General features: G+C 39.8%; 2 protein-coding genes across 2 annotated transcripts in view; one reads left to right on the forward strand and one right to left on the reverse strand.

Moving 5' to 3' along the window:
• r3hdm4 (R3H domain containing 4) overlaps nt 1–4,768 on the reverse strand; it is a 5,875-nt gene extending 1,107 nt beyond the window's left edge. Inside the window, exons 1-7 of the mRNA XM_032524744.1 lie at nt 4,579–4,768; nt 3,035–3,192; nt 2,669–2,790; nt 2,346–2,448; nt 2,177–2,262; nt 888–973; nt 61–116 (exon numbers count right to left, since the gene is read on the reverse strand). Coding sequence (XP_032380635.1) covers nt 61–116; nt 888–973; nt 2,177–2,262; nt 2,346–2,448; nt 2,669–2,790; nt 3,035–3,192; nt 4,579–4,622 — 655 coding nt within the window. The 5' untranslated portion in view covers nt 4,623–4,768. The remainder of the gene's footprint in view (nt 1–60; nt 117–887; nt 974–2,176; nt 2,263–2,345; nt 2,449–2,668; nt 2,791–3,034; nt 3,193–4,578) is intronic.
• LOC116694876 (uncharacterized) overlaps nt 4,526–12,383 on the forward strand; it is a 10,532-nt gene continuing 2,674 nt past the window's right edge. Inside the window, exons 1-2 of the mRNA XM_032524739.1 lie at nt 4,526–4,779; nt 11,394–12,078. Of these exons, the coding sequence (XP_032380630.1) occupies nt 11,446–12,078 (633 nt within the window). The 5' untranslated portion in view covers nt 4,526–4,779; nt 11,394–11,445. The remainder of the gene's footprint in view (nt 4,780–11,393; nt 12,079–12,383) is intronic.

The raw sequence follows: 12,383 nt of genomic DNA on the forward strand, positions 1-12,383 counted from the left end.
GTGTGTGTGTGTGTGTGTGTGTGTGTGTGTCCAGTATGCCTAATACATGTTCCCACTCACTTGCAGAGACGAGGTCCATATACTGGCAGACGGCATGAAGCAGCAGTCTCTCAAAGCTGATTCACAAACACAAACAACAGAGACATGACTTTCCACTCCTCACTGTTCTCTATCCACTTACAGAAACAATCAACCACTTTCCCGGCATAGATCAATAAAGTTATTCTATGCGTGTGTTGAATGCCAAATATTTGCACCTCCATATTTTTCACATCCTGTTTTTGTTTATTGTGTTGTAAGTCCTGCTGCTGAAATGAATCCACTTCTTTGTGTTGATCATAGATGTTTCATGGGATCTAATGAAAACTTTGAACTAAGATAAACTTGTTTTCCAAGTGGGAAAACATAATCAGGATCCATCAGCCAGAGCTTTCAGCCTGTATGTTTGTCAGGTGGTAAGGACAAAAAAGTGTGTTAAGATAATACCATTGGGGGTTGCATTGGTTGGAGTAACGTATCCATGACTGACGGTTTATTAAACGCCAAAACTCAGCATGGCGGTTAATAACACTATGAGACAGGATTTTATCTAATCCTCCATTATGTAAGTGGTGGATTCAGATAGTTAGGGCTACTTAACAAAAAAGAAAATCTACTGTGTGTTGATTGGAGACATCAGAGTGTAAACAATTAACTTTTCAATTTTCAAAAATTTAGAGTATAACAGAAATTCAAATAACATAAAATGTTTTTAAATTTAATATAAAACACAAAATATTTAAGACTTCCCTATGAATTTAAATACTTTTTAATACTTTCTAAAATGAATCCAATGCTTTTTTGAGACTTTAAGACCTGAAGATAATCTGAATAGTGAGGATTTCTACCTGCTGCCGAGGTTGGTTGTGTAAACTGAGTGAGGTTGAGTGTTGAAGAAGCTCACAAGGTTTTCCTCGAGTACTTCCAGAATTCCCTGTGAGAAAAAAAAACAAAAACATAGTGGGTGACAGCCAAGAGGTTTGATCTCCATAACTACCATGTGTCCTCAAGCATGATTTGTGCTTGAGCCAAATACTGAGCTACTGTGGGCTTCCTTGGCGAGCTAAGAGATGTTTGTGGTTTAACAGGTTTGTCACTTGCAAGTTAGAACAGCACGTCACCGCTTTCTAAACAGCCAAAAATAGACAATGACGTACAGCAGAAGGAAACAAGACCTAGTATATGGCTGTACCATGTAAAGTGCATAACTGTGGCCAAATTGTTACATGGATAGTCAGCGTGGTGTCTAAAATGTTCATCTGTAGCAGTCACAGTAATATTTGTTTGTTGTGTACAAAGTAGCATATCCCAACATGGTAAAGATACATTTGTACATTTTAGACAAATAACAGAGCACTGCTTTTCAATTTTAATCATGCCATTTCATTTGCTGTCGGCCTCCTCTTTTGGCGTGTTGTCTATTGTTTCTGCAAGAGAACCTTGCAAGAAAACACACAGATAATCTATTATAAACGATACTGAATACATATTATATATGATATAATTATTGTATGGTGATAAGTGATAAATTATGCATCCCTGCTTCCCAACCCATTGACACAAATGGTGGTCTGCCGTTCATCTCCTTGTAGTCTGAATCTTACCGTGCTGCTAAGCTGGTGCATTAAAATGGTTGAGATGGGTGGCAGAAGCAGCAACATCCCTGTGTATTTAGGGAAGTTAATCAGCTCTTTGATGGGTAATAGCGTGGGAAAAAGCCTGTGTCTTGCCAATACATTTTGAAAGAGCAATGGCCTATGGGAAAACACCAACACTGACGTCATCACACTCACTCCAACCAATGGTGGAACTTCATCTCTCAGTGACAGAAGGACTTTTGAGTTTTGAGGTTGTAGGGCTGGTCCTACAGTCCTACGATCCAGCCAAAAAAGACTTGACTATGAGACAACAAGCTGGTGAAGCCTCTGGGTTTGATACAAGGCAGAGATGCAGGAGAGACAAGTCAAAATGTGGCAAAATCTACTGCGGTTAAAATGTCTTCCACCAGTTATCATATCATGATATGGACAGAGGATTGATGAAGTAGTTGAGGCTCTGTGCTCAAACTTGAACTTAAGCTCAAAGCCACTGTGGGTACATAGACTCCTACCATGTATGTAGAAAAGATGACACTCACCATGGGGATTTGTTTCCGTTTAAGAGTCGCTCGCAGCCTGCGATCGATTCTCTGGAAGCAGTCCTGAGCAATGAAGGCAAGATTTACTGTGAAGGAATGAGTAATGGTCAGACAAACAACTGCACTTAAAACAACCAGCCTACAGACAAGCACAGACTGAAACGCTCACCATTCCTCTCGTCTTTGTTTTTCTTCTTGGCCTCCTCCTGCTCCAGCAGTGACAGCAGCCTATCCTGCTCCTCACCGGAGCAATTCATGAAGTCATTCCACGGCTAAAAGAACAAGAGGATGATGAGTCAATTTTAAAACTAATACCTGTTTTATTGGGTGCTTTTAGATGTGATCATGCTTGGATCCGCCAAAACCCAACTGTCTTAAAACTTAGAAAGTGTTTAGTAGTGGGAAGAAATACAGAAAAGCCAAAACAGACCTCACACGACTCCTGCAGCATTAATGAGCAGCAAAGTTTAAGCCCAGCTAAAGACAACTTACCTCTATGTAGTTTCCATTGGTGCAGGCTTCTGTGAAGATGGATGGGATCGCTGGGTTACTGCAAACTTCCAGATCATCTTTGGAGCACTCATCCCTCTCAAGAAGATTAGCAAGAAAACGTGCTGATTTTAAGAAAAGAGAGAGATTTACAGTGGTGATGTAAGCTAAACTTCAACCACAGATTTATGGATTTAAGGTTTATTCTTGAGATTAAAAACATACTGTTGTAGTATTGGCATTTTTGTAGCAACAACGATTCAATGTAAATGCTCTTTTCCATTGTTGAAGGCGAACACAGAGGCTTGTCCGGCATTGTTCAGCCTGCAGTGGATGACCACATCTAATATATCATCAATAAGAGCTTACTGTTCTCCTGTCGGCGCAGGCTCTTCTTGCCTTTGGCTCGGGGAGTGAGGTCAGAGTTACGGATGGCTTGATTGATAAAGAACTGCTTCTTTTTGGTGGGAGAAACTCTCCTGGCTGGAGAGTTGGGCAGGGAGGTGCATTTACGCTCCTCTATCAGGCTGGAAAATCAGAGGACAAGATGTCAATTCAGTCACAAATATCCCAAAGGGGAAGTAACAGCTCCTCAGATTGTATTCGTTTGAGTTATTTTATGTTGAAGGGATGTAGTTAAATTGTAATTTTTTTTAGTGTAGCCCTTTTCTCTAATGTCTTTCTCCACAACAAGCGAGAGCAAAGGCATATACAGACACTGCGATCATTCAGCTGTAAGTTACATGTATTGGAAGACAGGGTGATAGCAAAAGGCACAGTATATGAGAGCACACTTTCACTCTCAGTTCACACTCTCAGTACGCAGGATATGGGAATAGACTTTTGTGTAACCTAATTTTCATCCATTTTAATGGACTTTGAATTTGATCTTTGAATTGCATGAATCATTTAAAGTCAGTGAATGTCTTAGGTTTGAGGTGGACAACGAGACCAACTCTGAATGCCATGCAGTATATCATAACAACATAATCTTATTTGGCATATTAAGAAAAAGAATACATCAAACAGCTAGCTATAACTAGTGAACAATTGTCTGAGAAAAGGGAAAGATAATCACCAACCTGCTAAAACAATTAGGACATGAGGGTTTATAGTGCCCCTTTACTTTTCTGTACTGCATCTGTTTAATCTTTGCAGTTTTTTTTTAAAATAGATCAGAAAAGGTAGGGCATCCTGCAGGAGCAGCAGATGTAGGTCAGTGGGAGCATAGTGATGACCCTCTGCTGGTTGTTAGCAACACTACAGCAACATAATATGACGTAACATCTCCCTGGGTTAGTTAGGTTTGTCCATAAAGAGAAATCATATAATGGCTGAAACCGTTTTTTCAAATCATCTTTAGCGTCCTTAGAATAATGTCTGTAGTCCTGATTTGACAGGTCTACAGGTGAACAAAAAAAACAACAGTGAAATCTCGCTTTATTGCATTTTCACAAATAGAATAACGTTTTCACAGATCTCAAAGTGGGTTCCAGGCAGCATTAATGCTTTACTTAGAATATCTTACAGGCTTTCACAGCAGTAGCTAGCTAAGAGATGCAAAAACGGAGAATCAGGCGTTCAGCGCTGTCAGTTATGTTTCCCTTAACTTTAGCCAACTGCCGAATCAAAAACTCGCTTCAGCGTTAGCGTTAAGTTTCCCTTAAATATCCCCTTAAATGTCGAATACGAACCTTACTTCTATCGTCGTCGGGGACATATTTTCTTTTTCATTTTAACGTCAAGCAAATGAGCATAATCAGCAAGAGAGATGGCACAATTTCCAATGTACTGTAAAACCGTTTACAACTGCAGACGTGATAAGCTAGCTATTTTAATGGAGTTGTAATTTCAGCTAACGCTAACTAGCTTGCTAACGTAACGTTAACATACTCATCATTTTATCAACTCACATATAATCCTGTTGTCCTTCATTGTTACTTGTCAAAACGACCATCTTACTCAAACCAAACCAGGCTCTAGATCTTTATAGCGCGTGCAGAATAACCAATAACGCCAGTGAGTAGGCCTTTGGCAGCAGTTAGCTCCGCGGCTGACAGCCTGACAGTGAACAGAAATAGCTGTTGTCCACCACCACAAAGAGAGGAGAAAATGTAAGAACTCTCACTCTGTCTCTATGTAGTTACATTTTGTAAGGCTTTTAAACATATATTCACTTCAATATGTCCCTTTATTTAACGTTACTTCTATGTACACATTTAAGAGCATCTGCGTTTTTTAATCACGTTTCAGCCTACACCTTAAATCTTAGATTCTAAACATTTAAAGTGTTTAATTATTGTAACTAATCGTTGGAAAACATATTCTGGACCAAACAGAAGAATTTTTTTTTATTGTAAACAAGCATGGCATTTATATTTGTAGTCGTGGTTGGTAAGTAACGCTGGACCTGTTTCTGCACCTATTTTATACGGCCTATGGTCTGCGTGCGATATCATCATCATCATCATCACTTTATTTATAAAGCGCTTTCGCATCCCAGGAGCTGAACAAAGTGCTGTACATGAAGCAGCAAACACAGATAAAAATACAATCACAATATCATAAAATAATAAACTGGGGGTGAAGATCTACCCAATACACTATATAAAAACAGATAAGATCAAGTCTTAGTTTGGGTTGAAACCAAAGTGTAGAAATGAGTTTTAGAAGAGTTTTAAAAATCGGTATTGAGGAAGCCTGACGAATGGTCAAAGGTAAGGCATTCCTAACTTAGAGCACAAACGAAAAGGCCCTGTCCCCTCTAAGCTTCCGCTTGGATCCGGGGACGACCAGGAGCAACTGTTCAGCCGACCGGAGTGCACCGGAGGGAGTGTAGCGGTTGAGTAGCTGAATTAAATAAGACGGGGCAAGACCGTTTAAAGCTTTAAAGTAATCAAGAGGATTTTAAAATGGACTCTAAAATGCACAGGCAGCCAGTGAAGTGAAGCCAGGACGGGAGTGATGTGTTCTCCTCTTCGGGTTCCAGTCAAAACCCGTGCAGCAGCGTTCTGGACTAGCTGCAGACGTGCGAGTAGGGATTTCCTGAGTCCAAAATACAGGGAATTACAGTAATCCAGCCGTAAAGAAATGAGGCATGGATTACTGTTTCTAACTGCTGCCTGGAAAGGAAAGGTTTCACCTTTACCAACTTCCTCAGATGAAAAAAACTATTTGACTGTGGCGTTGATTTGGCTGTCCAGTTTAAAATCACTGTCCAATCTAAAACCAGATTTATACTGTTGGTTTAAGATATGAGGCTAGAGGCCCCAGCTCAGTAGGGGGGATCTCATATGAGCCACCAGGTCCAAACATTATCACCTCTGTTTTCTTTTCATTAAATTTAAAAAGTTTAAGGCCATCCATGCTTTAATATCCTCCAGACATGCTAAAGAGGTGTAATAGAACAGGTGTCATGTCGTTTTAAAGGGGTGATAGAATGGTTGTATAGAGTATATCACGCTGTTCTTTGAGGTCTCCTGATAGGGTATGTAACATTTGTTGGGCTAAAAATGTTGTTTTAGCTGTTCTTTTGGCCCTCACACCACCCTGCTAAATTGACCTGGCTTGAAACGAGAGCTTTTCTGCCTTATATGGTCTGCTCATGAATATTTAAATAAGCTGCGCGCTGATTGGTTGGTGTCAACGACTTTGCTGCGGCACACAAACATGACTAAAACATCCAAGGTGGCGTAGCATGGTTACCGTATCTGTTTGAGCCTGAATCAGAGGAAGGATCTGACATCGAGGAGCAACCTGCCAGTAAATTGAAATGACTTCTTCAGACTGGTAGTTTGTCATTTAGCATTTACTTGCTTTTTCAACATTGAGGTTTGTTGTCACACTAGTGTAATACTCCCCCTTCATGTGTGTGCCTAAGAATAACTTTGTATTAGCCTTGTTTTTAGTATTGTAAGCAACATAACTTATTAATTTGCACAGGGACAAATATTTTACAACTTGTACCCTCGCAATTTCAGTCAAGATGTCCAGTTGGCAGAAAAGTTAGTGCGCAGTTCATAGAGCTGCTCTCAACGAAAGTCTCTTAGTCACATTGAACATTTGTTACCGTATACTCTCCTGCTGAATAGTGATTGATTGTGATATGAGTTACGTACATTCTTTCCCACCCAGAAGTAATGTTATCTTACAACGGGACGTCCATTTAGCTGGACAGGAGCCTTTTTCGTTCAGTTTGTATGCTACGTCTAATGTTATCTTGGAACTACTATCATGCAGATTAGATCATCTGACTATGAGATTATTACCTCTTAACATGTGTAATCTAATGTAGTATCTTACCTTGGCAGGTGTTCTTGTGGAAACTGTGCACACATGCCCCAGGAGAGAGAAAATATGTTGCCAATAATACCTCAGTTAATAAAACTAGAGATACATAACTCAAGCTACTTTATGCTTTCTGCTCATTCAACATTATGAATAACAACAGGCTCATTATGTTTGTTTTTACAGGTCGAAGAAGAAGATGACCTAGATTCCTGAGGAGATAACCTGTATGCTCACATCCTGGCCTTCATCCGTGCCTCAAATATATTCTTTGCAAAATGCAATGAATTTTACAGAGTTGACCATGGCCAGTTGAGAATCAGATGGATGGAAGAGTGAAGCCAATTTGATACCACTGTTAGCTTCAAGTATCTAAATAAAATGTTTTAAACAATACGCATTGATTATTGATTCAGCATTATTACAAAAACACAGTATTATCAAACAACAAATTACTTTATTTTGTTTCAAAACAATCATCATTCCTCTTAAATCTAAAAAATGTGATTGTCCACTACACCCTGTCCTCTTTGTAGCAATGCAACACAGGGCTTATAGGACTTTTGTGAGCTGGTGCTGGGTTTTTCTTGGTAGAAGTGTCCGTGCCGTGACCCCTCTTGTTTCGTGCAGCGTGGAGGGAGTTTCTGGATGTTTCGGGCAGTATGTCGGTTGGGTGCCTGTCGAGCTGAGCACACAGGTCCTGGGGCACAGGACTGCTTCCAGATAAGGAAGGGGGTCGTGGATGATCTCCTCAAACACCAGTCGCATCAGGTCTAAGACATAGCCTGTTGTGTGTGAAAAGTCATTTTAGCACCTATATCATTGCACATTCAGATTTGTTGTTTGCAGTGTGTGAAAAGTTATTTTGAGTGCCGATAAGATGCAATTTAGTATTTTTTGTTTGTAATAAAAAAAATATTTAAACTTACAAACTTTTGTCTCTGTCTTCACTTCTTTGACGGTGTAACCTCCCCTGTTGGCCTTTGGGAACAGACGTCTGTACATTAGTTTCCCCTTGGCTGTCTTCCGTTGTGGCTGCAAGATACAATCAAACAAAAACATAAATATTGTAACATAACTGTATTACCTTTTACACACACCAAGCAAAATACTCCAGTTGCCTCATAGCAAGCATTGCTAAACCTCTAAGCTGTGCCAGCAGACTCTAACCAGTGTTGTTACAAGTGTCTTACAGTGGGAGCAGCTTAAATCTGAAATGATTTACATTTATATGGCCGCGCATTAGGCTTGATGTCTCCTAGACCATGTTTGTGTCTCACTCCTTCACTGAACAAACCATTTCTGCAGACAATTTGTCCCCCATTCACATTTGCCTTTTCTAAAGACTTGTTTGTTGAATGACAAAGTTCATAGGGCGTGTACATACCTGCAAAAGGCATCGTCAACACACAATCTAGCATTCAGTCATACCTGTTGTATACAAACACATTCCTGCCTATTGTCCAAATTTTTTTTCACCAGCCCCCCCCCCCCCCCACAAAAGAAATGCAATTGATTGAGATCGACCATCAGTGATAATCCAGATGAATGTTCTATTCCTACTTTAAATAATTCACTAATGTGTTGGTAAGGCTCCTATTGATAAAGTCACTCACTCTCATGATAACATTAGATAACACTGCTCTGCTAAATGCTACCCAGTCACAATGCTCACACAACACTATAAGCTTCTGGTTTGTAAGAATAATTAGAAAGGTTACCTTGTATGATATGGTCGTCTTGATGTCTTATGAGACAGTTGTGTCCCCCGAATGACACACTCGGAGCATCTGTTTGGCAAGCTGCATCTTTCGCGTCTTGTCCTTGTGACATAGCGTTGCTCTGAAAAAAAAAAACTGCAAATCAATACATTGCAGTCTATACACACTGTTTTCACGAGATTGACTAGATATCATATGAAATGAAACGTTTCCAGTTCTGTTGTCGAAGCAAACGGATACAGCGGCTAGCTAGCTAGCTAGCTGAGTAACGTTACAGCTTAGCCTAGCTAGCAACCAAACTCATGATTCTACTCAGCTGCAGTTACTTTCTTGCTGAATACAATAAAATGAACCTGAAAAAGTGGACAACATGCATGGTGACTATAGATGGAGCTACATGACAACACGTATTTATTCGAATGGAACAGTTAGGAAAATGAAACGTAGCCCCTTTGCCATTACAGTATCAACACACTTCAGCCTATGCTAGCTACAGGATACCTTAGCATTGCCAATGTTACTGTTAATGACGAAATCCTACTTACAGCTTGTGGTTGGTGACCAGACAGTCGGAACAGCAACAGCGCTTAGCAAATCCTGCTTTAAATTGTCCAAGTTTGAAAACTGTCTTTGGTGAAAACGTTCCCTGGGATCTCCTTATAACAGCAGCCGAGCCCGTCAAGTGGTTGCTTCCTTGGGAAGGCTATGAGAAGTGTCACCGTTCCTTGTACAGCCTGGACTCTGCATTTACGACCCTGGTTCATTGTCATTATCCTGGGAATATTCCAAACTTTCTTCTTAGTAAATCCCGTCAAGTACACAAGCAGCGTTCTCAGTCGGACATCTAACTGAGCTAACGCTAGCTCCATTGGAGCTGGTCTCAGTCAGTGGCCTGTGTAGATGTTGGGGCTGGACCGTTCTCCTTATACGGTAATGGCGTGACAAAGCTAATGGTTCTGAGATCCTGACGTCATCTTTTGGCTTTGTTGAGATTCCCCGTTTTCAGCGGCAGATTCAAAATGTGGGATTTTCAGAGGAAAGGCATGTCAATGGGATTTAAAGCTTCTTTGTATGTCCTATTTACCCACCAAACTGTCGGTTTCACATATGACAGGGTAAAATCGGTTTTGCATTCTATCACCCCTTTAAGGGTACATAAATCTGGCAGTCGTCTGCATAACAATGGAAAGAAATACCATGTTTTCTAAGAATAGACCCAAAAGGAAGCAGATACAATGAAAAAAGCAAGGGACCTAAAATTGAACCCTGGGGAACACCACATGACAGTGGAGCAGCATGGGATTCAAACTCAGCCATTTGAACATGAAATGTTCTGTCAGACAGGTAGGATCTAAACCACTCCAGGACAGTGCCACAGAGGCCTACTTGGTGCTGTAACCTTGAGATTAAAATGCTGTGGTCTACAGTATCAAAGGCAGCGGTAAGGTCCAACAGGACCAAGATTACATTATTACCGGAATCGCATGCCAAGAGGATGTCATTGCAGACCTTCAACAGTGCTGATATATGGCCAATATTGATGTGGGCCATATTATAAGTTTGTCACACCCAAAAATCCTAAACATTTTTTATTTATGATTTTAAAGTGGCAAAGATATCATGTCTTGGTTGATTTAAAACTTCTATTTGAGTATAAACAATGGACTTTAGAAATTTAGCAGTCTGGTGTATAGAAATAGAATGATATTATCGCTCTATTTCAATGGTTTGGAGTCTTGTTGTTGATACAACAGCTTCCAATTTTCAGAATTTTGTGTGGAGAAAAACTGAAATACAGCATTAATTCCTACTAATACTGCAAACATATAAATCTTGCAATGGTTTCATCAGTGCGCCATCACTATTGTGTTACCTCCTGTAGCAATAGGCAGTAACTTCACAGACATTTATTTAAATGTAAATCTTCATGATTACAGCTTTAAAGCTGCTTTATTATTATTTTGATCCTTTGAGGGAAGAAATACAAGCTAAAATATATTCATAGTCACATAGTCAAAAACATTAGTAATACCCCTTCCATCCCCCCTCCCTTTGCAAGCGTGTAGTAGAGCCTACAGTGGCCTTTAGGCAATGTAAACATGTAAACCCCAGTTGATAAAGGGCTCATTCTAAGCATAATGGAATTACAATGATTCTTAGTTTGAGGTGATTGATTATACACTAATGAAAACATAATTATAAATAATATATTCCATTTCTGCCCAATAGATCCCCTAAATCCTGCACAGTGATTCTTTAATTGCTAATATATAAAATTCATATTTGTGCAGCTTTGAAATGAATTACAAACTGCAGAAGAAGAGTGGTCAAAGTTTTTTTTTAATCTCCTGAGTGATTCATTTTGTCAATAGACAATCTTTGGCACACCTCATAAAACAGGTTCCCGCATGCCATAATTTGCATTAATTTGCAGAATTCTGCCACACCTCCACCATCTTTATAATCCAGCATTTTTGAGTGGTTTCAGATCAAACGTAATCCATCCTGATATAGTCTGAAATAACAATGACTTGGTTTCCACTCATTAAAAGGTGACTGGAGTTTGTGTGTATGTTACCATAACAGCCAGTTTAATAGGCCTGCCACAGAGTCATGTAATAGTTCTTAGCCTTCCCTTTCACTGCTGCTGGAGAGTCGGTTTTTGGCAGAACACAAAACTGTAATGTTGGGCCATTTTTATATTAAAACTTTTCTTACAGATGTTTGGACGATGTCAGAGAAGATTCTCAAGGTGTTTTAACACATTTTGGAATGAGTAAAGAGAAGAAGACAAGGATGGTAAAACTAGAGAAACATGATCCAGACACTTATCCCATGATTGTGGGTAAAGTGAAGACATCCATTCCTAAAATGAGAACTGTAAAGTTAAAGGAGAAGTTTAAAGTTGCAACATCAAAAAGCAACTCCACCTCAGCGAGTGTTACTACATGTGAGACATCAGGGAATATAAGGAAGCTTTGTGTCAACCTAATGCCTTTTCTGGCTGCAGCCAAGGAGCCTGCGGAGGAAGAGGAGGGAAACGAAGAGGACAAAAGCAGCACAAGTAAAAATGGACCAGAAACCAGCAACAAAAATGAGGCACCATCTGTCACTAAATCTGTGGAACAAACACTTAATTCTTTCATAGGATTAACTTTGGACACTGACACCAAACAACTAGTAAATCCTCATTTTGTGCTGCCACCTATAAGTCAATCTAAATCAGCTCCTGAGTGTTGTGACCATCAGAAGAACCTCGCTCCTCAACCTCCCATCAGTTTATCTGAGCAAACAAGGACCATCTCCTCAAACTTCAGTATAAAATGCTGCGGAGGCGGTGGATTAGTTACAGGACAAGTAGCAGACAGCAGGCCGTGGATAGACAATCCCCTGTTCTCTAAAAGTGTGAGTATACTGCAAAACCAGTTGACTAATAATGTTCTGTGCAATTTTTCCGATTTTTCTTAGTACTATCTTAGAACCCTAAGGTTGAAACAAAGTGCATCAAAGTTTTACATATGTAAAAGTACTTTGTTTTCAGTTTTTAAAAAAACACTGAGGGTGATCATGAAAGGTAGCACTAACATTGACTAATTAGTGCGAAGGTAGTCTCAAGTAGGTTAGGGTTTAGGGTTTTATACAGAAAAAGACAGACTCAAAGGGAAGAACTTTAAAGAAAAAGTGTGAATGTGTAGTGTCGAAAATAGACA

Source organism: Etheostoma spectabile, chromosome 9 (genome assembly GCF_008692095.1).
Source record: "Etheostoma spectabile isolate EspeVRDwgs_2016 chromosome 9, UIUC_Espe_1.0, whole genome shotgun sequence".
NCBI lineage: Eukaryota > Metazoa > Chordata > Actinopteri > Perciformes > Percidae > Etheostoma > Etheostoma spectabile.